Source organism: Leopardus geoffroyi, chromosome B1 (genome assembly GCF_018350155.1).
Source record: "Leopardus geoffroyi isolate Oge1 chromosome B1, O.geoffroyi_Oge1_pat1.0, whole genome shotgun sequence".
Classification (NCBI taxonomy): domain Eukaryota; kingdom Metazoa; phylum Chordata; class Mammalia; order Carnivora; family Felidae; genus Leopardus; species Leopardus geoffroyi.
This window is the reverse complement of record NC_059327.1, coordinates 44,527,250-44,551,824: the sequence shown is the minus strand read 5'-3', so window position 1 is coordinate 44,551,824 and position 24,575 is coordinate 44,527,250. Positions and strand designations below refer to the sequence as shown.

Here is a 24,575-nt window from a genome sequence, read left to right as displayed (position 1 = left end):
CTGGAAAAGGTGCCACACACACCAACAAGGCCAAGAGCACAGAAGGAAGGCGGCAGATGGCGACCTTCCTAGGTGACACAGTAAAAGATGAGGAACAGGACTCCTGCCCATGGATCCCCCAACCCAGGCAGCCTGCTCCTCAGCAGCAAAGGGTCTATTAAGTGGCAGGTACGGCCACTTTGTGGAGAAACTGAGGGAGCAGACACACTGGACCACACTTCCCTTTTCCCTCGGATCCCAGCCCCATTCCCAGCTTGCATTACAGCGCATCTAAGACCCTCGGTCAAACTTTCATTTCCATCCCCAGTTGTCAAGGTCAGACGCTACCCAAAGCCCCCAGCCCTCTGCCTATGGAAACTGAGTGCCCCTCTCTCACTCACTCATTCAAATGCCACAGCTGACATTCATAAACTAGGGGGCAGGCAGAGCCCCATTCTGACCCCAGAGACTAGAGATACTCCAGGATATTAGAGGCTGTGTTCAAAGTCAAATAGAGCTGTCTAGAATGAGGCTCTCCTGACTCACAGTGCAGTGCTCTTTCCACACCCTGGTAGGTTCCCTGCTTTTTCTCTTCCCATTTCCCTCATTCCCACTGCCTCCCAAACACACACGCGTGCCCCCACCCCACACGCACACGCGCACACACATAAGAGGCCAGATCTAGCCTGTTGCCTTGGCCTTTGACCCCTCCTTGGCTGAGTGACAAGCACCCCCCGCTGCGTGAGGTCACCGGCGTCAGAGGAGGGTCTGAGACTCCTAGGTCTGTGGGAGGGAGAGCCGGCTTCCAGACTAGCCCATCAGGTCAGGAGCCAAGCGAAGCTGAGTCTCAGCGACCCCAGGACGGTGAACGAAGTTCAATCACAATCCCAAACAGGCAGCACCAGGTATCTCCGGCCAAACCCGCAGGGCAATGAAAGACCCAGAACACGGGGGCGCGGGCTGGATGAGCTTGAGCCAGGGAGGGTTTTGTGGAAAGTGATGGTGGTTGACTCTGAGGTCCGAGACGGGGTGTGGAGAGGAAGAGTCCCGGCCCGGAGAAGAGGGGCGGGAGGGAGAAAGTCTAGGTTCAGGGCGGGCTCGCGGGACAAACGGGGCCTCAGGCCGCCCGGCCCGCTCTCGCTCCCAGGAGGGCAGCGGCCTGGCTGCGTGTCGGGAGGCGCTAGGGCCTCGCGGACGGGCGAGCCGGCGAGGGGAGGGCGCCCTCCGCGGAGGGCGGGCGGGGGCCGGCGGCGGCGGGAGCGGCGCCGCGCAGGAGCTGCCTCCATCCATGGCACGGAGAGGCAGCGGCGGCGGCGGCAGCAGGAGCCCGGCGCGATCCGCTAGGTCCCGGCCCGGCAAGAAGGGAGCAGGCGTCGCGGAGCGGTCCGGCCTCAGCCGGCCCGGGAGCACGGCGCAGAGCCTCGGGCCGCGCCGCCGGGGGCCGCCTGCGCCGCGCTGACAGCCGCGCCCGCGTCCTCCCCGCCGGGGCGCTCGCCGGACATGCCCCCGGGGCGCGGCGGCGGGGACCCCGGGGCTTGCCTCCGCCCAGGGCCCCCCGCCCCGCCCTCGGACGCCCCGGGCCCCCGCTGAGCACGCCTCCCGCAAGCCCGGGTCCCTGTGGCCGGCGCGCAGACGGGCCCCAGCGCTGTGGGTCCCCGCGGGGCGATGGGCTGATGGGCGCCACGGGACGCAGGATGCGGGGGGCGCCAGCGCGCCTGCTGCTGCCACTGCTGCCGTGGCTACTGCTCCTGGCGCCCGAGACCCGGGGCGCGCCCGGCTGCCCAGTGCCCATCCGCAGCTGCAAATGCTCGGGGGAGCGGCCCAAGGGGCTAAGCGGCGGCGCCCCCAACCCGGCGCGCAGGAGGGTGGTGTGCGGCGGCGGGGACCTCCCGGAGCCTCCGGAGCCCGGCCTTCTGCCTAACGGCACCGTTACCCTGTGAGTACCCTACTCGGCCGGCCCGAGCCCCGACGAGGGCGAGAAGGAAGACAGGACGGGAGGGGCGGGAAGAGGGGGACGGGACGTTGCCGCCGCTTCAGAGACTTTAGGACAGGCCTGCGTCCAGGCGCCGTGAAGGGAGGCTTGGAGCAGTACGGGAAGGATTAGGGCTCCGGGGTGTGGAGGGAGGAGGGGACTTCGGGGGCGGCTGCGCCCCAGAGAGAGGGACCGCGGGCGCCCACTCACCTGCACAGGTGAGGGGAATGCGCCCTGGCGGGATGCCCACGCCCCTCGACTTTCCAGTCTGGGCTGGTGTTGCAGACTTCGGGGACCTGAGGTGGGTGGGCTGGGGGAAGGCTCAGGAAAGATCGACCCGCGGCCCAAAGGGTGGCTGCGGTCGTCACCTCGGAGGACGCGTCCTCGGCCGGGCTGGAGGAATCTCCCGGGTTCACCCCGCGGGCCTGGCTCCTCCAGTGGGGGGCGCCCCACCCGCCCCACGAGCCTGCCAGCCCAGCTTCCAGACTGTCTCCGCGGGACAGGCGGGAGGGAGGGCTCGGAAAATCTGTCCTTGGGATTGCGGCGCTTCTGGCCTGGATGAGACCCCGGCGTCCCGGTCGCCCTCTGGCCCCTCTCCCTCTGCGCGCGTCGGTGAAGTGAGCTGTGCGCCGGGTCCTGCATCCCGCCCTCTCCTTTACCTCCCCTGGGTACAACACGACCTTTGGCTGTTAATCGATTGACTTCTTCGCTCCAAGACTGCGAAGAAAGAAACCTGGCTGAGGGGGAGGCGGCTGCCTCCCAGCCTCCTTCCGTCATCCCGTTTCCTTTCTCAGCCAGGGCCCTCCCGAGCTCTCACTTTGCTGGCTACGAGCGCGGCTCGAACCACCACCCGCCCCCAAGCCTCCTTGATGGGGGCCTGAAGCCCCCACAACCGCAGGAGAATTAGCGACCCCGACCCGCCGCGGCGATTTCCTGCCCTGACCACGTGCTCCCAGCTCCACGCACGCCGTGGAGTGGAGGGTCCGGCCCTAGCCGCGGCCCATGCCTTTCCTGTCCCCTACCTAACCTGCATGCGCTTCCCCTTTCCTGGCTTCCTGACCCCAGTGGCAACCGTCCCCCGCCGCCCCTTGCCCAGAGTTGGGGCTGGCTCACAGTCTATCCTGATTGTGTCCAGAACAATACAGTAATGCCTCTGGTTGGGTGAGTTCAGAGGCTGCCGGCTTCCTGACAGGACACGACTGGTCAGCCTCTGACGTTGGCCGCCTGGCCTGCATTTTCCCCAGCTGTGTGTGTGTGTGTGTGTGTGTGTGTGTGTGTGTGCGTGCGCACGCGCGTGTATGTGTGTGCATTGGGGGGAGTGGAGGCAATGTGTCCGCCGGCTCCCACGTCTCAGCAGCAGCCCTGGGATGTGGCCGTGGCCTGGGAAGGCAGCCGTGGCTGCTCTTTCCTGGTCTCTTTGATTGTCCAGTGGTGTTGAAGGGTCCAGACAGGCCTGGGCATTCCCCTGCCCACTCAGTTCTGGAGGAGAAAAATGCTTGCTGTGTGGAATGGTTGGGCGGGAGTCTGTGTGAGTCCCCGCTGAGCAATGATAACTCAGTTCAAGAGAGGACTCTGTGTGTCTGTGCGTCTGTGCACTGGCTCTTGTGGCTGTGCTCACACACATATGGGGGACACCGTCCCTCTGTATGTCTGCTTGTTGGGATTAGGGAATCCTAACATACTGAAGGCAGAAACGAGGGGGGGAAACATTAAAAGGTGGTTTTGCAGTACATCTTAGAATGATTTGGTAACTAATGCTTTCCAGCCATAGCTAATTCCCACCGACGCCACTGCAAGGAGTGAGTGAGTGGGCACAGCCAACTCTTGGTGAGAATATATTGTGACAGGGCAGCAGCAAACGTGACTGCTAGCTCACCTTCCCATCACAAACCATTCCCAGAGGAAGGGCCTCTTCTTTGTCCCAGGCCACTGACCTGGCTGGCTTAAGATACCTTCCATAGGAACAGCCCCTGAGCCTGGCTGGACATCCCCACAGTGATGGCAGGGCAGGCCCTAGAAGCCCCTGAGAGCCCACTGGCCCATCAGCCTAGAGTGCGACTGAATCCCAGCCATGGACATATTTCTTAGGCTCTCCCTCCAGGCCCCACATAATCCTGATCCTGGTTGCTGGGCAGGGATTCTCTTCTCAGGGCTCAGCCATACCCATCCCTTCCCAGCATGCCTCTTGAGGGAAGAAGAGAGACAGGGCTGGGAAGGGGCTTCAGCCTGGCAGCAAAGCATGAGGCTAAGAGCTTGGAAACCTTCTCCACACCCTCCCGAACTCCTCCTCCTTACTCTTTTTGTTTCCTTTCACCTTTTTGCCTGTCACCTGGTACAAACAATAGGACTTAGGCTGATGTTTGTTGTTTTTTGGTTTTTGTTTTTGTTTTTTTTATTGCATCATGGCTTTACCTCCCTCCTCCCCTGTTTCCCCCCAGAATGGGCCACCAGGTTCCAATCCCCCTTACACCCCACCCTGCTCAAGGGGACCCAGGACTCCCCCTTGGGAAGCCTGGTAGACACCAGTGCTGGGATTACTCAGGCAAAGAAAGCACTAGATCAGGTGCCTGTGTGCAAGGAGCCTCCCGTCTCTGCTCAGAGAGAGCTTGCAGGCAGTTCTGAGGCAATTCCATGAACAGCCCTATTTACCTCACTGAAAAACCTTCCACCTCCACCCCTATTATCTTAACTTCTGCCTTCTGTTTTTGTAGACCGTGTGCCCCCTCTCCCCACCCTTTGCTCTTTTCCCTTCTAATGGATTTTCATGCACAGTTTTCCAGGAAAGCAGAACTCTTGGCTCCCTTCCTGATCCATCGGTCCCACCCCTCAGCTCAGTCCACAGGACAGCCGTGGGCACCGAGGCTCCTGTCCGGAGCAGGAGCCTTTATGGCTCTCCCCCAAGGGGGAAGGTCTCGTGGGGGGTGTGGTGGGTGACTTGTTTTGGGGAGAGCCTGGGAGAGATGTGAGGAGCCCTGTGAACCCCCCACCCATTCCTGGGCAGCAGCTGATGGGCCTGCCCTCTGCTTGGCAGCTCTGGGAGTGAGAGGGAGGGGCAAGGGGTAATAAGGAATTCTAGGAAAGGACTGATAACAGATAACTCCAGAAGGAAATCTCCTGCGAGGACCTTGCAGGACATCTGAGCAGCCCCTCAGAGGATTCCAGCCACCACATAAATTCCTAGACCGTCTGCACTGAAAAGGCCCTTGCAGATCAGCAAATCCAGCCCTGCATCTCCCATCTTACAGGCTGAGCAAACTGAGGCCAGGATTAGCTGGTTGGGCTGCCTTCCATTCCTCTCAGGTGAGGGACTCAGTGCTCACCTGGCTGGATTTGGGACCCAGCGGACACAAAAGCTGCTTTCAAAAACCCAGTTCCTTCCCAGCAGAACCTTGGCCCTTTTGACCTGGGAACATTCCAAGGCTGGGTGCGGAGGGGGCAGGCGCGGTACTGGTCACTCCGGACTCTCCCAGAACCCACACACCCCCTCCGCGCCCCCACCCGAGCCTCGCCTCCCGTTTCTGGGGCGGGGGGCGGCCCACCATGTCAAAACCCCGCATGGAAGAGAAGGGGCATTTGCCATTCAGACGCACCTAATGGTGGCTGGGTCCTTTTGCTGTGGGTTTGGTGGTCTTTAGGAGCAGCATGGGGGAAGGGGAGGCCCCTTCACAGCCCTTGCGTTTGCTCCAGCCTCAGGAAAGTGGTTCTCGAACACAGATCTCCCTCTGAAGCCCCAGCTCTGGACGGGGCCCTCCCCCCAGTGCCCCTCACCCCAGCCACCAAGATCCAGTTGGGGGAGTTTGGGGCAAAGTGTGCCAACGGCCCGTGCGCAGAGCCTGAGGGGAGTGGAAAGATGCTGGCTGGAGGGGCGGGCCCTCGCCAGCTTCCCCACCCCCTTCTCTTCCACCCTCTTTCCCCCATATGGTTCTCATAAGGTCTGGGCTCAGAGACAGCAGCCAGAGGAAGTGGCTGTGTACAGAGAGCTTTTGTGAGGGAGAGGAGGGGGAGGGGGAGAGAGCAGAGAGAAAGAAGGAAAGAAAAGAGGGAAGAGGCTGGGGGCCGAAGGTGGGAGGAGGCTAGAAGACTCCAACCCACTACCTTCCCCTCCTGATGCAGGGTCTCAGCTGCACCAAGCCCTTGTGGGCTTCTGACCCCGCCTGTGTGAAATCAGGGGCCCAGAAGAAATCCAAGTTCCCCCCTGACTTTCCAACTACCTGCCCGGAGAAGCTGGAGGCAGCCAGCCCCTCCCTGGAGGTCTTGGGGACTCTTGCCCTTAGGGCTCTTGTGAAAGATGTAAGGGTCCCTGCTCACATCTCAGGGCAAGCACTGGGCGGAGACCAGAGCCCTCTGGGGTTTACTGGTTGAGTCCTCATTGCGCCGCCGATGAGACTGGAGAGGCCACCGCACTGAGCTCCAAAGACAACCCCTATAATTCAGCATCCCAGTGGTTCCAGGACCCAGAACGGGTAATTTGGCCTGAACTACTCAGAACATGTGCATGAACCCAGCTACTCCTGATCCCCAAGGAGGTCCCTTCCTGCTGACTACCATGGATCATCCTTCTGTGCTGGGGGATGGGGTGGTGGGCAATCCCCAGTCCTGGGGGTGAGTCTGAGAATTTCCCCCAAGGGCACAGGCAAACCAGTGTAATTTGAACCTGACCATAAATTGACCCTTAAATTGGGGGTCATGTTTTTAAAGGGAGAGAGTTTCCAAGTTTATGCCACATGAGAATCATTGGGATAAGAACCCTTTCCTGAGGGAGAAAAAGTTCCAGCCACCTCTGAGCTGATCCTTCCATTCAGTGGGCTCTCCTCACCGAAGCCCAGAGAGGGGAGGTGAGTTCCCCAAAGCCACACAGCCTGAACCAGTACGCCTCACTCCCTCTAAGGTATAGACAGCCCCCCCCCCCCGCCCCCACTCCTCCCTGGGACCAGACAGAGAGCAGGGGAGAAGAGGGGAGGGAAATGGCCCTGGGCTGAGGAACTAGAAGGCAAGTCCGGTAACTGCTAGGAAGGGGCTGCTTGGAGGGGCTGTTTATTTTCATTCCCCCAGCCCAGCCGCTCTGTTCTATTTAGAGCTCAGACACTGACAGGACAAAGCTGCCTCCTCCCCTTCCTCCCTCCTCTGGCGGGCCCCCATCCTTCCCAAACTCCAGAACATTCCTTTGCTTTTAGGACTGGTGATGGGGGTGGGGGGAGCAGAGAAACTGTGGAGTGTAGCAAAGTCAGGCAACCTCCCAGGACCCAGCTTCTCCAGCCCTTCGAGTGGGGAGAGGCAGGATGGGGGAGCAAAGGGGTGTGCAAGATGGATGGGGCCAGGTGAGGGGCAGGGGAACCAATCTGTCACAGAGGAGCAGGGAACGGGGTGGAGAGAAGCCTGAGGAGGGAGTTACAGCCTGACCATGAGGGGCCAGACATCTCCCAGCTGGAAAGAGAAGGAAGGTCCTGGAGAGCTGCACCCCCACCCACCCACCCAGGGCTCTTTGCCTGCTGGGAACCGTGTGGTGAGGCAGAAACTTCAGACTTCAGGCTCTAGGAGACACAGTATTCAGGATGGGAAAAACCATCAAATACAATGAGTGGGAGTCTTCTGTCCAAACCCTTCTTTTACTGAGAAGAAACCCCCAGAGAGGGGCTGACCTGCCCAAGATGACACAGCTCGGAGCCAGACCCAGGGTTCCTGCTCTCAGCCTCTTCCCATAGTGACAAATCAGAGACCGCATACCCCCCGGGGACAGGGCAGAGGAGATATACTAATCCACTTCCTCCACACGGACACATGAGCCAGGGTTAAGGGGTAGATAATAGCCTAGCAAATACCTGTGTGCTTAGGGGACCTCTGTACAGAATCACTGCACAGAGTATTTGAAATCAGATGGACCCGGGGAAAGTGGTGTCTAAAGCATGCTTCCTGGTGTTTCTCTCCCTCGCTTGCACCACGCACAGCTTCAGGACGATGCCACCCCTGTGGGGGTGGGTGATGTCTCAGGAGGGCTATACTGTGGAGCCAGCTTAGCTCGGAGAGGGATGGGAGCTGTCTCCAAGCTGTCAGGAGTGAGCTCTGCCCAGACCGAGCGGTAGGGGGCGGGGCGGGGCGGGGGTGGGGGAGGGGGAGGGGAGTGGAGGAAGGAGGAAACCGGGGTTCAGCGTGAACTCTGTCCATCTACCACCCCCACATTCCCTAGAGCTCTGCCTCTCCGGATACCCATCCATTCATTCAGCCAGCGCCTGCTGTTGACCAGCCCGGCGCCAGTGCCAGGAGGCGAGAGACCCTGGTCTCTGACCTCAGGGGCCTTACAGTCTCATCATGGAGACTGGATACTGGCTCACAAAAGCAGGACAGGATCGGGGCCTCAGGGCTCCCAAGGAAAACTTCAGGGGTAGAAAGATTAAAGGACAAATTTGTACTTGGGTAAAAATGGCTGATTACAAATTGATCCTTTCAGGTTTATTTGTCTTTGAAAAGCATTTGAAAAGAAATCCACTTTCTTCACCCAAAACCATGCCCCCTCCCACCTCTACCCCAGGCTGAGATTTTAGGCCGTTTGGAGAAGCACTTAAGGTGGACTGGGAGTAACTTCCCAGCTTCTTCAAATCCAGGGACACACACACACAAACATTGCATCCTGTCTGACACATGGCCCTCCACCTTTCATGAATGGAGGATTGTAGACGCCGTGTCTCATTGATGTTTGTAGTGCTATTGTGTTACCCGGGGCTGAGCCCACAATGGGCGTTAGTGTAGATTTGAAGAATAAATGAATGAATGCCTAGGTGTGAATGATTATAGCAGACTCGATTCCATGGGCTCAAGCTAGGGTGTTGGGGCCCCCAGGCCCCCATCAAGGCACACGGACCACCCAACCACAAGCACCTGTAGCACCTCTTCTCCAGTCAGTCCTCCCCATCTCAGCCCCAATTTCTTGGTCGTGCCTGCTCCCCACCAGGATAGGGTGCCCTTGTACAGAGGGTAGGTTGGAGAAAAGGAGACTAGAAGGCCCCACACATAGGAGCCATTCCAAGACTATCTTCTTTCCCAGCCTTGACCTCAGGCCCTTGCCTGGACAGTTCAGCTTCAAGGCTGAGATCAGAGACCATATCCAGACACAACCCCCTACAGCCTGAGGAAGCAAGTTCCTACCTAGGTCTCCTTCCAGTCAGGCCTCCAGCCAAGGGAGGGGATGGCAGGGAATTTCAGGAGCACTGTATGTCTCCTCCAACATGTAAGTCCCCTGCAATCAGGCTGCATGGACATGAAGGGCAGCCCTGAAGAGAAGGGAAAGGAGGGGAAGCCACAGGAAGGCAGCCTTTCGTCTGAGGGTATGTGTCAAGGCAGGGCCTATGGACCAGAGGCAGTGTCACTTTTAGAGACCCTATTGTCATATCAGGCATACTGAAATGCACCCACGGCCTGCGAGGAACATAACAATCACTGCTAATCGACATAGTAGGACATTTGGTTGTTATTTAGTTAAGGGTTTGTTAATGTCAATTTTGCTTTTTATAGCATTTATATTTCAGAGGCAGTGATTATTTTTTCGTTTTCAGACATCTTTGTGGGCCCTGGCAGTGCTCAGAGGCCTTGGGCACTGTGCCCGCAGAAGGAGCTGGGAGTCTGGTTCCACTTGACCGTTCAGAGTGGCTGTGGGCCTGAGATCCCTCACTGATGGCGTCCCTAAGACACTGCCAAGGTGCCAGCAACAGATGTTGGAGACAGGTCCTCCTGAGCCCCGAGGGCCTTGAGGATGGTCTGAATTCCAGGCTCAGACTCCCTGGAGAGCACAGATTCCCCAAGTGTCCAGACGTGTGGCCCTCACACGGTGGAGGAGGGGGGTATGACATGTATGACTCTTCCTGCATCTGAGAGAACAATTTGGTTCAGGCATGTGTTGCCCCATGTCCCACGGAGTGGTGCCCACATGACCCCTACGGGGTCATCTCTGATGTTGGGCTGGGATCTGGTGAGTTCCTGTGGCTGCCCAAAGGCCACAGGGCCTCTCTGTAGACGCCAGCCACTCGCTCCCTTGGCCTCCAGCCTCGTTAGCGGTAACTCTGCTTGCTCCTCTTCCCTAAAATAGGACCCTGGCTGGGAGAAAGTTCTGGAATAGACTCAGTGTGCCCCCTCTCCTTGGCCAGATTTCAGACCCTAGGGTAAGAGAACAGGGGACTCCAGGGACTGGCCCCCCTTCCTGGGACTATGTGACGATGTCGGAGTGGTAGACGGGGAGGGAGGGAAGGAAAGCTGGAGAGGCCGGGTTGGGTGAGCCAGAGGTCCATGCAGCGGGGCTAGCATGGTTGGGAAGGAGATCCACCTGGCAGGCTCCCTGTGCTGTTGCAGGGCGAGGGGTTGGGGCAGGCTGAGGAAGTATCTGTCCAGTAGGGGTGGCAGGGCGGTTAAGATGGGCCCAAGCTGGCACTGTGTCTGTGAGGCTGCATGGAACCATGGGCCAAGGCTCCCGATCCTTCCCTGCCTGATTGCTGGGGCCGCCTGGCCTGTTTCTGTCCCCTTGAGACAGCCTAGCGTGGTGGGAACATTCTTCTTCCCATTGGAAGAGGCTGTGCGTGTCTTCTTCGACCCCTACTAACTGCCAGCTTCCTACTTGCCCAAGACAACACTAGACCCAAGCACTTTCTGTCCCAAATCACTGCCCTCTCCACCCCACCAGACTCACAAAGGGCACCTCCTGAGAACTGAACCAACAAGCACAGCCGAAGCCATTCTCTGGATAATCTGGATCCAAAGCAAAATTTCCTCAGCCCCATCTAGGTTGCAAAGACCAAATGATCCAATTCTGGGTATTTAGGGACTTGGATCATACAGATATCTGCCTGAAGTTTGTCCAAGAACTAGAAATATGGCAAGAAGGAGACCCATGGGAGGACAAGGGTGAATCACCGTTTGCCTGGTGTCCCTGCTTTCATGAATGGCTTATAGAGAGTGGGTATGGGGGAGATCAGGGACGTGTTCTCTGCTACAAGAAAAAGTATCTCATTTCAAGACAGCGTTTGCACCGGGCTAGTCAAACCGGAAGCGTGGGCTGCAGCTGACCCCCCCCCCCGCCCCCGCACCTCCCCAGCACAACAGGGGCTGCCTCAGAGAGAGGGGGCCCTGCCAGAGAGGGATAGGACACCAAGAGATGAGTTGGTCCTTTTCTGGGCCATAGGCTTATCCTCACCTGACTCTGGGCTGGTCCCCAATCCTTTGCTCTGCCCCCACACACTTCCCCCCCACCACACACACACACAATTTCCTCAGTATCTCTCAAGCAACCCAGACTTCCTCCTGGGGAGGTGCTGGCCACAAGGAAACTGGATAAGGGTTAAGCCACTAGCCACATGTGGTTCCTGAGCACCTGTAAGGTGGCTGGTCTGAATTGAGATATGCTGGAACAGTAGAATACTCGCAGATTCCAAAGTCTGAGTACCGAAAACAGAAAAAAGGAAAACATCTCATTACTAATTTTGTAGATCGATCGCATGTTGAAATGCTAACATTTTAATACTTTGAGTTAAATAAAATATATTATTAGAATTAATTTTTAAACTTAAAAAAAATGTGGCTACTAGAACATTTGAAATTATGTATGCAGCTCACACTATACTTCTATTGACCAGCTCTGGGTTAAAGAATTTGGGGTATGCAAAAGGTGTTCAAAGGTTAAAGGCTGAAGAGTCTGAAGAATGTGGGGTGCACCCCAACGCCACCTTTAGACCTGTCTAGACAGGATTCTCAAATTAGGATCCCAGGTTTTAATCTCAGGGGATTGGGAGTTGGAGGACTTTTTTTTTTTTTTTTAATTTTCTGTTCAATGATATTTAAACAAAATTCTTTTGCAGATAATTTTGAGATAATTATTAGAAGGTATTTTCATAGTGTAAGATTTTCATTTCCAAAGTCAATATTTCTCAAACTAGAATCCTCAGACATATTCTCAGGAAAGAAGATATTTTTTCCTCCCTTTAACAGGACTCTGCTCAAGTTTGAGAAATAATGTTCTCGGGCTTCCCCCTTCATGAACAGGCTTGTGATAATTCAGCAGCCCTGTTTCTCTCTCCTACCATACCCTCTCCCTCCTCCTCCCCCTCCCCTGTACCCTCAGCCTTATCAGCATCCCATTCCCCACAAACCCAAGGAGAGGGCAGTCCCTGGGGGACACCCTTGGGGTTGGACGGGGGGAGGTTGAAACCTATGCCCTTTCTCCACTATTCTTCCTGACACTTCTAAAAACACCGAGGGGTCCTCTCTCACCTTCTCTGACATTTAATGCAACCTCTAAACCTCAAACTCTGAGCATACGAAGGGAATGAACAAGAGATGAGGCGAGGTGGGCTTTGATTTAAAAGTCACACCATCAAGAGCCCGTCACCACAGAAGGAGCCCCTGCAGCCCCACCAGGGCCTAAATGAGACCATTAGAGGCCCTAAGAACTGACAAGATTATTTATGATTTATAACCACCATGTGTAATGCGATTTAAAATCATCCTAATCAATCAGGGGCACCTGGGTGGCTCAGTTGGTTAAGTGTCTGACTCTTGTTTCAGCTCTGGTCATGATCTCTTGGTTTCTGCGTTCAAGTCCCACATCAGGCTCTATGCTGACAGTGCAGAGCCTGCTTGGGATTCTCTCTCTCCCTCTCTCTCTGCCCCTCCCCTGCTCACTCTCTCTCTCTCAAAATAAATAAGTAAACTTCTTAAAGTTTTAAAATCATCCTAATCCATAAAATGAGAATAAAAGGGTCAATGTGAGTTCTAATTATTCATATAATGACAACTGTGATGTACTTTTTGAAATGTCAAGGGTGTGTGTGTGTGTGTGTGTGTGTGTGTGTGTGTGAGCCCTTTGGAAACCCAGCATCCCCTCCCCCGCAATGCTTTCACACAGTCACTATTCAGGCCCTGCTAGGAAGTGTCACTGTTGAAAGGACCCTTAGTTGGGGACCAGAAGGGTGGGAGGGGTCTATCTGGAGAGCAGGGAAGGGAGGGAGCCCCCTTCCACTCTAGCCTCCATCCTGGCCGTTGTCTGTCCTCCATGAGCCTCTTGAAGGTGGAGTATTGGAATGTCAGCTGTCTGGGGCCATCTCACACCTGTCTTGATATATTCACCTACCCACTTCCAGTAAGCTTGTGGGCAGAACTCTTGACAGCTGCTAGCATGCCTTGTCCCCACCCCCGTCCCCCAAGATCTCTTTTACTGTCCATCCCAGAGGCTGCCCACTCGAGAGAAGATTCCAGACCTACAACTCTGGCCTTTCCATGTCCACCAATAGGAGCAAAGAAGTGAAACCCTTTGTTTCAGCCCAGAGCAGGCAAGAGTTTGGGCTGAGAGGCTCATTAAAGCGTTTTAATAAGCAATTAACTCAAAGGATGAGCCCTTTGGCTGGTCTGGAACTTCCTCCTCCCAGGGAGGGAGTCTGGCAGAGAAAGGCTAAGTGGGTGGGCAGAGTGGGTTTAGTCAGTAGCTTGGGGCCCCTCTCCTCCCCCTCTAAATACAAATAAATAAACAGAACTCAGAGTGGGCAGAGGCAAAGGCCAAGGCCCGGGCTTCCACCAGGCACAGGGTTCTATCGGTTTTCTGTCGAGGCCGAAGCCAGGCTTAGGGAGGCAAGGGTATGCAGTCCCTCTGAACTGGGGGCCTTCCAGGGCTGGGAACAGTCCCCTCCTGTGAAGTCCTTGGCTCACAGAGTGTTGCCCAAGGATGGGCAGCTCCTCCCACCTGCCTCCATACCTACTGGACCTCCTGTTCCACCTGCCAGAGCCCTGACCCAATTCAGACCATTCCCCCTACCACTCTCCTCAGGGTATGGGGCTGAAGACCTGAGAAAGAGCCCTGGAGGGCAGGAGGAGGGCACTGTGGCTCAGGCAGTGGTTCTAAGGTGTAAAGGGGCCATTGCAACTTGACACCTGTTCAGCCCACTTACATAGAGTCCTGAGTCAGATGCGGGCCATGGCAGGGAACCCAGGGCAGGTGAAATATCTAATTTGGGGCTCAGTGGGCTAACCAATCTGCTTGAACCATTCCCTGGCTCTTTCCTGGAGGGGGTGGGGCTCCTGTCTTGCACCATTTACAAGAAAGGGGGCACCATTTACACAGAAAGCAACATGGTTGTAGTGGTGAAACCGCATCCCTGCTCCAGCCACACTTTCTGGCTTGTAACGGCACGTTCTCCTGTCTGTGTTCTCTCTGTTCCTTCAGGCTCTTGAGCAACAACAAGATTACTGGGCTGCGGAATGGATCCTTCCTGGGACTGTCCCTGCTGGAGAAGCTGTAAGTGTTGGGGCAAAGTGGGGCGGAGGTGGGGGATAACGGTCATGGGCAAAAAGTCAGTCCAGGCAGGAGGGGGAACACTGGGTGCCGAGGGACTTCTCAACCCTAGGACCTGCTGGCTAAGCAGGGCCCAGAGTCAGACCTGTGAGACTTGACCACCAGGTGAAGGGTATAGAGAGAGACCGGCTCCTTCAACCAGTGACGGCAGCGAGAAGTAGGGAAGCCTCGCTGGTTTAGGCAAGGATGGGGCTAAGGGAAGTTCATTAACGCTCTTTAATGAGCAATTAGCTGTGAGGGCTGAGCCCCTTAGCTGGCCAGATGCCATCTCCCCCATCCAGCTGGGGGCCCAGCATAAAGGGCTGAGGAGGATTTAGTGTGACTGGGGCCTCTTTCCTTGTCTCCCCCCAGCCAAACAAACCAACAGACAAAGCCCCAAGGGACTAGCGCCTGGGCCGAGGGTGGGAAAGTGGATTACATCCAGAAGGCCCCCACCCGCACTGCCCTGGTCTGGAGCTGCGTCCTGCCCTACAGGCCCAGGCAGGCTGGCCTTGGACTCAGGACTGCAAGGACCCCGCTGGCCAGGAAGAACTTTTTTAACAGAGTTGGGGACCTGACTCAGTCGAGGGCAAGCCACTTAACCTGCCAAACTAGCCCCTCTGTCAACTCCCTGTTCAGCTGACCAGCTCCAGGAACCACAGCCTGTATGACAGCTTTAGGTCCTGCCTCCCACAGGACATCTGGGCCCCCGTCCCTCCTGGAGCCCTATCCTTGCTTCTTTCCGCCCCTTCGGCACCCTCTCTCCTACCTCTGCTCCCACCCTGCTGGGCATTCCTAAATCCTTCAACAGGGCCCCTGCCCCTCTAGTACCATTTCACCCGACAGGCTTGGATCAGTGTGATGGGGGATACAGAAGAATCAGGGGGAAGCCTGCTCTCAAAGAGCAAGAGATTACAGTCTAGTGGAGACCGCGACAATGCCACGTGTGTTAGAATTAAGGGGGTTAGGGTTTCCCCAATGCCCAAAGGAGGAACCTCACTGATCTGTGAGGGCTGGAAAACTCAAGGGCAATTGGGATGCAGTAGCTACATGACATGGAGTTTAGATCGTTAACCATGACCATGATCTTATGAGATCATCTCTATTACCACCCACTTCACAGGGGAAGGGAAAGCCTCTCCTCCAAAGTCCCCAGGACCATAAGGAAAGCTCAGAGGCCTGGCTGGGATAGTAGGGGTGGAAGGTGCAAGCCCATGTTCCGGGTGGAAAGGCAGAGGACGTTCTCTCCGATCTGAGGCATGCTGGGGTGGGAGGGGGTCTCAGGATGTTGACTGTGCAAGCACACAGCTCCGTGACCAGGTCCCTCTACCATCTGCTCTGCAGCTCACAGGCAGGGTGGTCCAGACAAGGTAGAAAGGACTGCCACCAAGCTGCTATTAAAAAGTCTCCTTGGGTCCGAACAAATAGGGAAAGCTTTTACCTCCCACACGCAATTAAGCGTGCGGATGCTCGGATTCCTGCACTCAGCCCAGGCTTGGTCTTAGAGGGCTGGGGGGCCGGAAACCTCGCGCTCCTTCCAGGGATCTTTTGGAGGATGACAAACTAGAGCTGCCTCCAGCCCTTTGCCCTGCCCCCACCAGAGCTGACCACCGCCCAGAGCTGCTCTCCCTTCTTAGCTCCAGCGAGAGCTGCTCTGAGCCTCCCGTGGCCCCACTGACGTCTTCCCATCTTTACCCTCTCACTTTATCAAAGACCCACAGGGGTCTCCCTGCTTCTCATCCTTCAGTCTCATGAGAGTAAACGTTCTGATAAAGAAAAAAGACAGTCCTTCCCTTCCCACCCATGCCACCACACTGAACCCCCCCCCCCCCCCCACAGCACCACAGACTCAGGTCACTGCACAGCAGGTGCTTTCAAAGCATGGGAAGCCATCAGAGAAAAATGAGAGTAGTCAAAGAATAATGACTGACTGCCACATCATGTGGCGTGGCAGGCGCACGGGGCAGGAGACAGATGAGAAGTCAGAATCCTGAGTGTGAGCCCTGCTTGGAGGTTAGGAATCATCCAAGGTCTTCATTCTAGAGCCCTGTTTGTGTGCTGAGCTCCGTTCTAGGCACTGGGAGTGAACACAGCAAACCAAGTGCCTGCCCTCGTGGAACTTACCCTCAACTGATGGGACCTGGAAAATAGCAAATAAATGTACAAAGATATCAGGAAATGATAAGTACTACAAAGAAACCCAACGCAGGGTGAAGGGGGGAGAAAGCAATGGCAGAGGGGAAGCCTGCTACTTTATGTATCGAGGTGAAGGAGGGACTCGCTGACAAGGTGACTGAGCCCAAGACCTAAGGAAGGGAAGAATCTGGAGGGGAAGGCCCTACATCCACAGTATGCCTAGTGGGTCTGAGAAGCAGAAGAAGGACATGTTGGGGCTCCTGGGTGGCTCAGTCAGTTGAGCGCCTGACTTCAGCTCAGGTCATGATTTCAGTTTGTGAGTTTGAGCCCCACATTGGGCTCTGCTCTCAGTGCAAAGCTGGCTTCAAATCCTCTGTCTCTCTCTGTCTTGCTCTCTCTCTGCCCCTCCCCCACTCATCATTTTTTTTTCTGTCTCTCAAAAATAAACATAAAAAAAAGAAGGACATGTTAATGGGGGGTAGTAGGAAATGAAGTCAGAGCGATGCAGGCATGGGTGCCAGGTCTGGGACCTCAGTTTCCTCATCTGTAAAAAAAGGGGGGACAGGGTGATTTGTAAGGCACATTATGGATTTTAAACTTTATGATGTTGGGGTGTATGTGTGTGTGTGTGTGTGTGTGTGTGTGTGTGTGTATGATACCCACAGGTGCTGCTTGAGAAAGAAAAAAAATCAAAGCGCCCAATGATGCAGCCAGGCTTTCCAGAAGAGGGGAGGCCTCTGGGCAGAGGGGTGTGCTGTGTTCAGTAGGTGCTCATGCTTCTCAAGGATAGAAGGCAGTGCAGGGGCCAGAGGAGCCCAGGATCTCCAGCCCAGCTGATCACTGCATCAGTCAGGTTCTCCAGAGAAATAGAAGAAATAGAACCAATAGGAGATGTGTGTGTGTGTGTGTGTGTGTGTGTGTGTGTGTGTGTGTGTGTATCTGTATAAAGAAATTATTTTAGGGGCACCTGGGTGGCTCAGTCAGTTAAGCGTCCGACTTCAGCTCAGGTCACGATCTCTCGGTCCGTGAGTTCGAGCCCCGCGTTGGGCTCTGGGCTGAGGGCTCAGAGCCTGGAGCCTGTTTCTGATTCTGTGTCTCCCTCTCTCTCTGCCCCTCCCCCGTTCATGCTCTGTCTCTCTCTGTCTCAAAAATTAATAAATGTTAAAAAAAATTTTTTTAAATAAAAATAAAAAAAGAAATTATTTTAGTTCTTTAAAAAGAAGATTTAATTTAAGGAAATGGTCTGTGTGATTGTGGTAGCTGGCAAATCCAGAATCTGTAGGGCAGGCCAGCAGGCTGGAAAGTCAGGCAGGAGTTGATGCTTTAGTCTCGAGATGGAATTTCTTCTCCGGGAAACTTTTTTGCTAATCTTAATCCCTTCAACTGATTGGATGAGGCCCACCCATATTGCCAAAGGTAATCTCCTTTAAAGTCAATTGATTTGTAGACTTTAGCCACATCTACAAAATACCTTCACAGCAACACCTCCATTCATGTTTGAGTAAGTTACAAGGTGCCATAGCCTGGCCACGTGAACACATAAAACTTAGTCATCAAAAACCAGTGTCCCACTATCCCAGGGATGGGGAGAGATCCTTGCCCCACTCCCAGAGATGCTAATTCATCAGGTTGGAAGGGGCCTGGGAATTTTTTACAAGGTATGCAGACGATTCTCATGCTCATCCGGGGTTGGGAACCAGTGGACCAGATGACCCCTAGACTGTGGGCCTATTCATCACAAATGAGATGCTGTGGCCTGGCGTGCAGTTGGTGCCAGGAAACACTGATCTCTCTGTGCTGGCAAGCTCAGACATCCAGGCTTGGGCAGCTGAGTCCATGGCAGCCTAACATCCCAGAGCCTGTGAGCAGCAAGTCCCGTGGGAGGGTTGGGGCCTGGCCTAATAATGGAAATGGCAGGTCAGGGCTGCAAAAAATGCCATCATTGCCTCCTTGTGCTGAGCGCCCCTCTGGCCTTTGAAAATTGGTTAAGTATAAGCGTATGGGGGGAGTAGGCCTGGTTAATGCATAGCAGGACCTTGAGGCTGGGAGGAGTACAGAGAGAGCGCCAAGTGGGAACGTGCCTGAGATGATCTCAGGGGAGGACAGGTGCTCCAGAGAGCACCTGGGGTGAGAGGAGAGATGGGGACACCCTTTGTGGGGCTCTGTCGGCCAAGAAAACCTGAAACAGGGTCCAGCAGAGCAGTTCATGGCCAAGGAGTGTACAGAATCGTCCAGATGGGTGTGAGAAACCCTGTCTCTGAGCCCTCCCCTCTGTGTCCCAGCTCCCCTCGGCATGGACAAGCCTGTCCGTTGTGGAGGAAAGACTTCTGGGGTGGGGAGGTCTTGAAGGGCATAGAACTCCACTCTGGAGTAAGCGAGGTCTGGGATTGCATCCTGCCTCTACCATTTACTTTCCGGGTGCCTGTCCAAGCCTCGGGTTTCTCTCCTGGAAAAGGGCGGTGTGGGACTCCTGGACAGGCTGTTGTGGGGACAGCAAGAGCTGTCAGTAAATGGCCACTCTCTGTTCCCTTCTCGGAAGAGTGTGAAATTGCAAGATGTTATGTCGGCAGCCCCTCGTTGCATAGGATCTGCCCAGAGCGCCCCAGCCTTGGGTGGACAGTCAGGTAGCTGAAACGTGGGCGCCAGAAATACTCACGGATGGCCCGTTCCTCTGGTCCCTAGCATCTCTGCCCACATCCCCCACCACACGCATTCAACAGAGAGCAGGCCACCAGAAGACCTTCCAGGGCTCCGAGGGTGCCACGGTCACAGTGAGAAGCCCCCCAAACGGGGACCAAGTGGGCCACAGGACAGGCAGCCCCCAGAAGAGGCCAAGGGAGAGAGCCTGGGCATGCAGGCGAGTCAGTGGCTGTGTGTGGACACAAGCCCGCAGAGGCTTGTGCACGCCTGGAGGAGAGGGCCTGGTGAGGGGAGCCTGGTCAGCCCCAGGATGATTTGTCATTGCCTAATGAGATTAATGAGCCCCGGGGGCTGGTATGCAGCAGTGCCGGGCACTCATTAGAAGCAGATGCTCATGGGAACGATGGCAAGGAATGGGGGGTGGGGGGGACCTGGGGGTGGAGCGCTGCTCACCCGCCAGGTGGTTTCCATTAATCTGTGGGCGGGGCCAAGAGCAAGGCCGCCTGGCCCCGCCTTCTTCCCCTTCCCATCCCCGCTCACACTGGGGAGGAATGCAGAAGAGAAGCGGCCGACTTGGGAGCCGCTGAGGGCTGGGAAGGGAGGCTTACGGGTTCGGGGACAGACCTCTTGCTTGCTGTTGTAGCACCGATGCCTGGCATGTTCAGTGTACATGTTCAGTAAATACCTGTTGGATGACCTAAGAGACAAGAAGAGCCCCAGACCATCTAGGTTTCCTCCAGCCGGATCCTCTCCCTGCCCTCCCCTAGACAGCCCCCATACCTGCGGGGCGGAGCGCGGGGGGAGGCCAGCCCCCACTTTCCAATGAACGCTGGAAGTCCTGGAGGGCCCGGGGAAAGCTGCTCTGCGGCCTCCGAACCTATAATTTGGTTTCTAAACCCACAGGCAGGGAGGTCTGTGGGGGCCAGAGGGAGCCAACTTGGGGCCGCCCCAACCCTGTCCAAACGCGGTACGCGCTCCCGCGCACACGTGCACGCTCTGTCGCTCACACCGGCTCTTTAACAGCTTTAGGGAGGTGTAATTAACATGCCATGAAGTCCACCCACTGCAAGTGTGCGATCCGATGCTTTGTAGCATATTTACACAGTCGTGCAGTCACCACGACCTCACTTTAGAGCATTTTCGTCGTCTCCAAAAAGCAACCTTGAATCATTAGCAGCCACTCCCCATTCCTCCTGCTATTTCCTAGCCCGAAGCAACCGCTCGTCTGCTTTCTGCCTCTATAGATGTGCCTATTCTGGACATTCCCTATCAATGGAATCATGTCATGTGTAATCCCTTATAGCTGGCTTCTTCCACTTAACCTAATGTGTTCAAGGTTTGTCCATATTATAGCATATATCAGCAGTTCATTCCTTTTTATGGCCTAATATTCTGTTGTGTGAATGTAGCACGAATGCATTATCAGTTGATGGACACTTGGGATGTTCCCACTTTGGGCCGTCTTATGAATAATGCTGCTGCGACCATTTGCGTTCAGGTTTCCGTGAACTTCTCTTGGATATGCACCTGGGTTCTGTAGTTCCTCTGCCAAACTGGTTTTCACAGCGGCTTGCACCATTTTACACTGCCACCAATAATGCATAAGGGTTCTAGTCTTTCCACACCCTCGTCAACACTTGCTGTTGCCTGTTTTTGTATTATAGCCATCTCAGTGCATGTGAGGTGAGAGCTCATCGTGGTTTTTCTTTGCATTTCCCTGATGACTAATGGTGCTGACCATCTTTCCATGCATTATTTGGTCATTTCTGTCTCCTCCTTGGAGAAATGTCTATGCAAATCCTTTGCCCATTTTTTTTTTCCCCAGCAGGTTTGTCGTTTCATTATTGAGTTGGAAGAGTCCTTTATATATTTTAGATAAAGGTTCTTATCAGATATATTTTCTCTCATTTATATATTTATATATTCTAGATAGAAGGCCCTTATCAGATATAGATTTTCTCTCATTCCCTGGGTTGTCCTTCACTTTCTTGATGATGTCCTTTAGAGAGGAAAAGTTTTAAGTTTTTACGAAGTCCACTTTCTTAATCTGCCCCTTTATTGCTGATGCTCACACACTCATTCTTACACACTCAGCCTCCTGAGCTCCAGCTTTCCCAAGAAGGGTAGAGGGTATGTTTTGCTCTCAGGAATCCCACCCCCGCCCCCCATGCCTGACTTCTGCCATCAGGTCCTTCTCCTCCAAATTGGCACAGTACAGGGAGAAGGGTTTGCCTAGAGTCAAGGTAGCCTGCTCTGGGTTGGGCGAGGGATGGTGGGGAGGGGAGGCTCCATCCATACCCCGCAACTTTCCCAGCCTACAAGACCTGGGCTCTGTGGAAGCAAGGAGAAAGTGAGAGATTCCACATCACAGAAACATCTGTTCATCCTCATGACCTCAGCTAAGAAATGAAGGGATCGGATTTAGACAATCCCGAACAGGGGGTTGTAACCTGGGTGCCACAGCCCTCAGAAATCATACAGTGTTGGGTGTAGTGCATTTTTCTGAAGCAGGAGTCCATAGCCATCATCAGATTTTCAAAATGATGTGCTAAAGCGAGAAGCACCAACCTATAGGGACATTGCTGGTCCAAAAAAAAAAAAAAAAAAATCCAAGTTCTATGATAGTATTTCCTCCTGCTGCTAGAGAGGGTACAGCCCCAGAGCCACACTTCCCCTGCCTTAGGGTCCATGATCCCATCAGCCCCATCAGTGAGCAGCCTCCGGCCTATGCTCCTCAGGAGAAGACTCAGGCCTGGCCTGCCTGGGCTCTGGAAAGGCTGCCTTGGTCACCCCTAAAGCCACTCTGTGGGTGTGAGGCAAGGGAAAAGGAGTGCCAGCGCCCGGGGGAAGCTCCCCTCTCAGCCCCCCCCCCCCCTCCCGTGGTTCTGGGCTGCAGGAAACCCAGGGCAGGAAGGGGCTGGGGCCCGAGTGGCCGCCTTGCTCCCATCTGCAGAGCATCAGTGGGGCAGGCGGGGTGGGGGTTCTCAAGGGGGGCCGGGGAGGAAATGAGAATAAACACAGTGAGCAGAGAGGGAAGGGGCGGGGGGCTGCGGCCTCAGCCCCTTGGCAGCCCATGAAGGGAAGTGACACAATGAGGAATGTGTTTCCCTCTGCCCGTCCCCCGCGTGGGGGTGGGAGGCAGAGCCCTGAGAATGGCCAGACCCCAACAGGGGCCAGGGGGCACATGCTGGAACAGCACTGGAGGGTGTGCTGTGAGAGTAAGGAGCCAAAAGGGGGGTGCCGGGCAGGAAGGGCAACCCAGGCCAGGCGGGGCACCTTTCCTGTCCCTCTCCAGTGTCCATGCTGCGCAAGCATCTAGGGTCTGCATACTTGCACAGTCCCCGCTGGGGCACTACCAGCATGCCTGGGTATGGAAGCCATCCCTTCTTGAGGAAGCTGGCCCCTTCTCCTGACTTTCCCTTCTTTCTCAAGGGACACGGGGTTATGGAGGCCACGTCCTCAGTATGAGAGGGAGCTCCGGTATGAGGACCCTTGGCCATGGGCGGGACTAAGCAGCGTGTTTTATTTCTCCTCTCTCTCTCTCTCTCTCTCTGGGTGTTTTTGTCCCCAGCTGGGACTGTCTGTGCGAAAACAGGCCCCCTGGTGGGATGGCACCCCCCCCTCCATCCTGGACACCCATTTCCTCTCCCAGAGCTGGGAGCGGCTAGTTAACCCCCTCGTGCCCATAATCCACAGATGTCCCTGAGACTTTGGCAGGCAGGGCCAAGTGCGCCCTGTGTCATTCTGGGCTGGAGGGTGGTGGGCCTTGGAAAGCAGGCTGGCCCCAGATATCTCTATCAATCTCCACCTTCTTGCACAGGCCCTTTTGACAGGTTGATTACTCCAGGAATCCCCCACCCTTGCCCTCTGCCTCATAATCTACCTAGATGCCTGGGGTGGGGTGGGAATGCACAGAGAGCACCACGGAATGAAGGGAGCAAACAAGGAGGCAGCAGCCCCCAGCCCACGGTCCCAGGAGGGGAGGCAGTCTGGCTGAGCAGGGAGGTTTCCTGGCGCATTACTCCGTGAGGCTGCGCGCGTGCTGGGCGGGCTCAGGAAAGACTCCGGTGGTCCTTGAGTAGTTGGGTGAGTGGCCAGCTGGTGGTCTAGACACCAGTGGCTGTGCCCAGGAAGCAGAGGATGGGATGCAGCCAGTGGGCCAGTGCTCACTTTGGTCCTCAGTGGTCCAAGATAGCTGCCAGTCTGCCAGGTTTTGAGCTGGGACCAGGTAGGCACTGGTGGGTCCCCAGTGGGCAGGAACTGCCCCTTCAGCTCTACCCTGCCACCACTGGGGGAGGTGATAAAAGGGAGGGAGGGTTGGAGTGTGGATGTGTGGTTGAGCTTGAGCAACCAGACCCTAGGACAGACAATTTGCTCCTCCCGGTGGGTGGCCTTTGGCCCCCGTGAAGCCCTGGAGGGCAGGTGCGGGGGGGGGGGGGGGGGGGGCGCACCACCTTCTTCTGTCTGGACCTGCTCGGGCTCAGCCCAGAGATGGTGTTTCCCTTGCCACTTTCCCTCAGTACTGTGGGCTCCTAGGAGACCATGGCGGGAAGGCAGGTGGACAAACCTTTACCCCCTCAGCCTTGCCTTCCTCACCTGAAGAACGAGGGATCGCTGGGCCGGGGGGAGGGGGGGGTAGGAGGACGGTAATGGTTGTGCCCTGGAATCAGAGACCCAGGTCAGCACCCATGCGGTCATCAGCTGCTTGACCCGTTTCCACACCTGTCAAATGGAGAGATCAACATGGACAGGATGGCTATGAAAATACCTCCCCCAGTGCCACACTCCAGGAGATCTTACCTTTGGATAGCAATTTACAAAAGACTTTCACATCCATTTTCAAGTGGTGCACACAGCAGCCCCTGTGAGATCCTGGGTAGCTCGGATTGGAGCGACCTGGAGCGAGGGCTCCCGGCTCCCAGTTCAGTGCCGGCTCCCCTCCTTGCTTCCACCGTGCACTGCTTCTGTGTCCCAGGTGGCCCCACCCCATCTCTTGGCTTCCATATGCTTCCTGACACCTTTCTGACCAGCACCCCTTGACGGTAGCTGGGGTGGGCCGCGGAGACGCGTCTAAGGGGTGGGATCCTTCATCCAGCCTCCCAACCAGCGCTGAGGAGATTTAGAAGGAAATCTAGGGGCACCTGGGTGGCGCAGTCGGTTAAGCATCCGACTTCAGCCAGGTCACGATCTCGCGGTCCGTGAGTTCGAGCCCCGCGTCGGGCTCTGGGCTGATGGCTCGGAGCCTGGAGCCTGTTTCCGATTCTGTGTCTCCCTCTCTCTCTGCACCTCCCCCATTCATGCTCTGTCTCTCTCTGTCCCAAAAATAAATAAACGTTGAAAAAAAAAAAAATTAAAAAAAAAAAAAAAAAGAAGGAAATCTAGTTCTTGTCTGGTAAAAGTGAAGCTTCTCCACCCCAGGAGAGCATGTGGCCCAGACAGGCAGAGGTGTGAGTACTCCCACTTGCCTCCCACAGGGACCTGAGGAACAATGTCATCAGCACGGTGCATCCCGGGGCCTTCCTGGGCCTGGGAGAGCTGAAGCGCTTG

General features: G+C 55.7%; 1 protein-coding gene across 3 annotated transcripts in view; it reads left to right on the top strand.

Annotated features, from left to right (window-relative positions):
- Positions 1-1,214: 1,214 nt before the first annotated feature.
- Positions 1,215-24,575, top strand: part of ADGRA2 (adhesion G protein-coupled receptor A2) — a 35,609-nt gene continuing 12,248 nt past the window's right edge. The window contains exons 1-3 of one of the 3 annotated variants that reach the window (XM_045460675.1): positions 1,215-1,915; positions 14,145-14,216; positions 24,503-24,574. In XM_045460675.1, coding sequence (XP_045316631.1) covers positions 1,653-1,915; positions 14,145-14,216; positions 24,503-24,574 — 407 coding nt within the window. In that variant the 5' untranslated portion in view covers positions 1,215-1,652. The remainder of the gene's footprint in view (positions 1,916-14,144; positions 14,217-24,502; position 24,575) is intronic. The other 2 variants (XM_045460697.1, XM_045460686.1) reach the window with 2 other exon arrangements.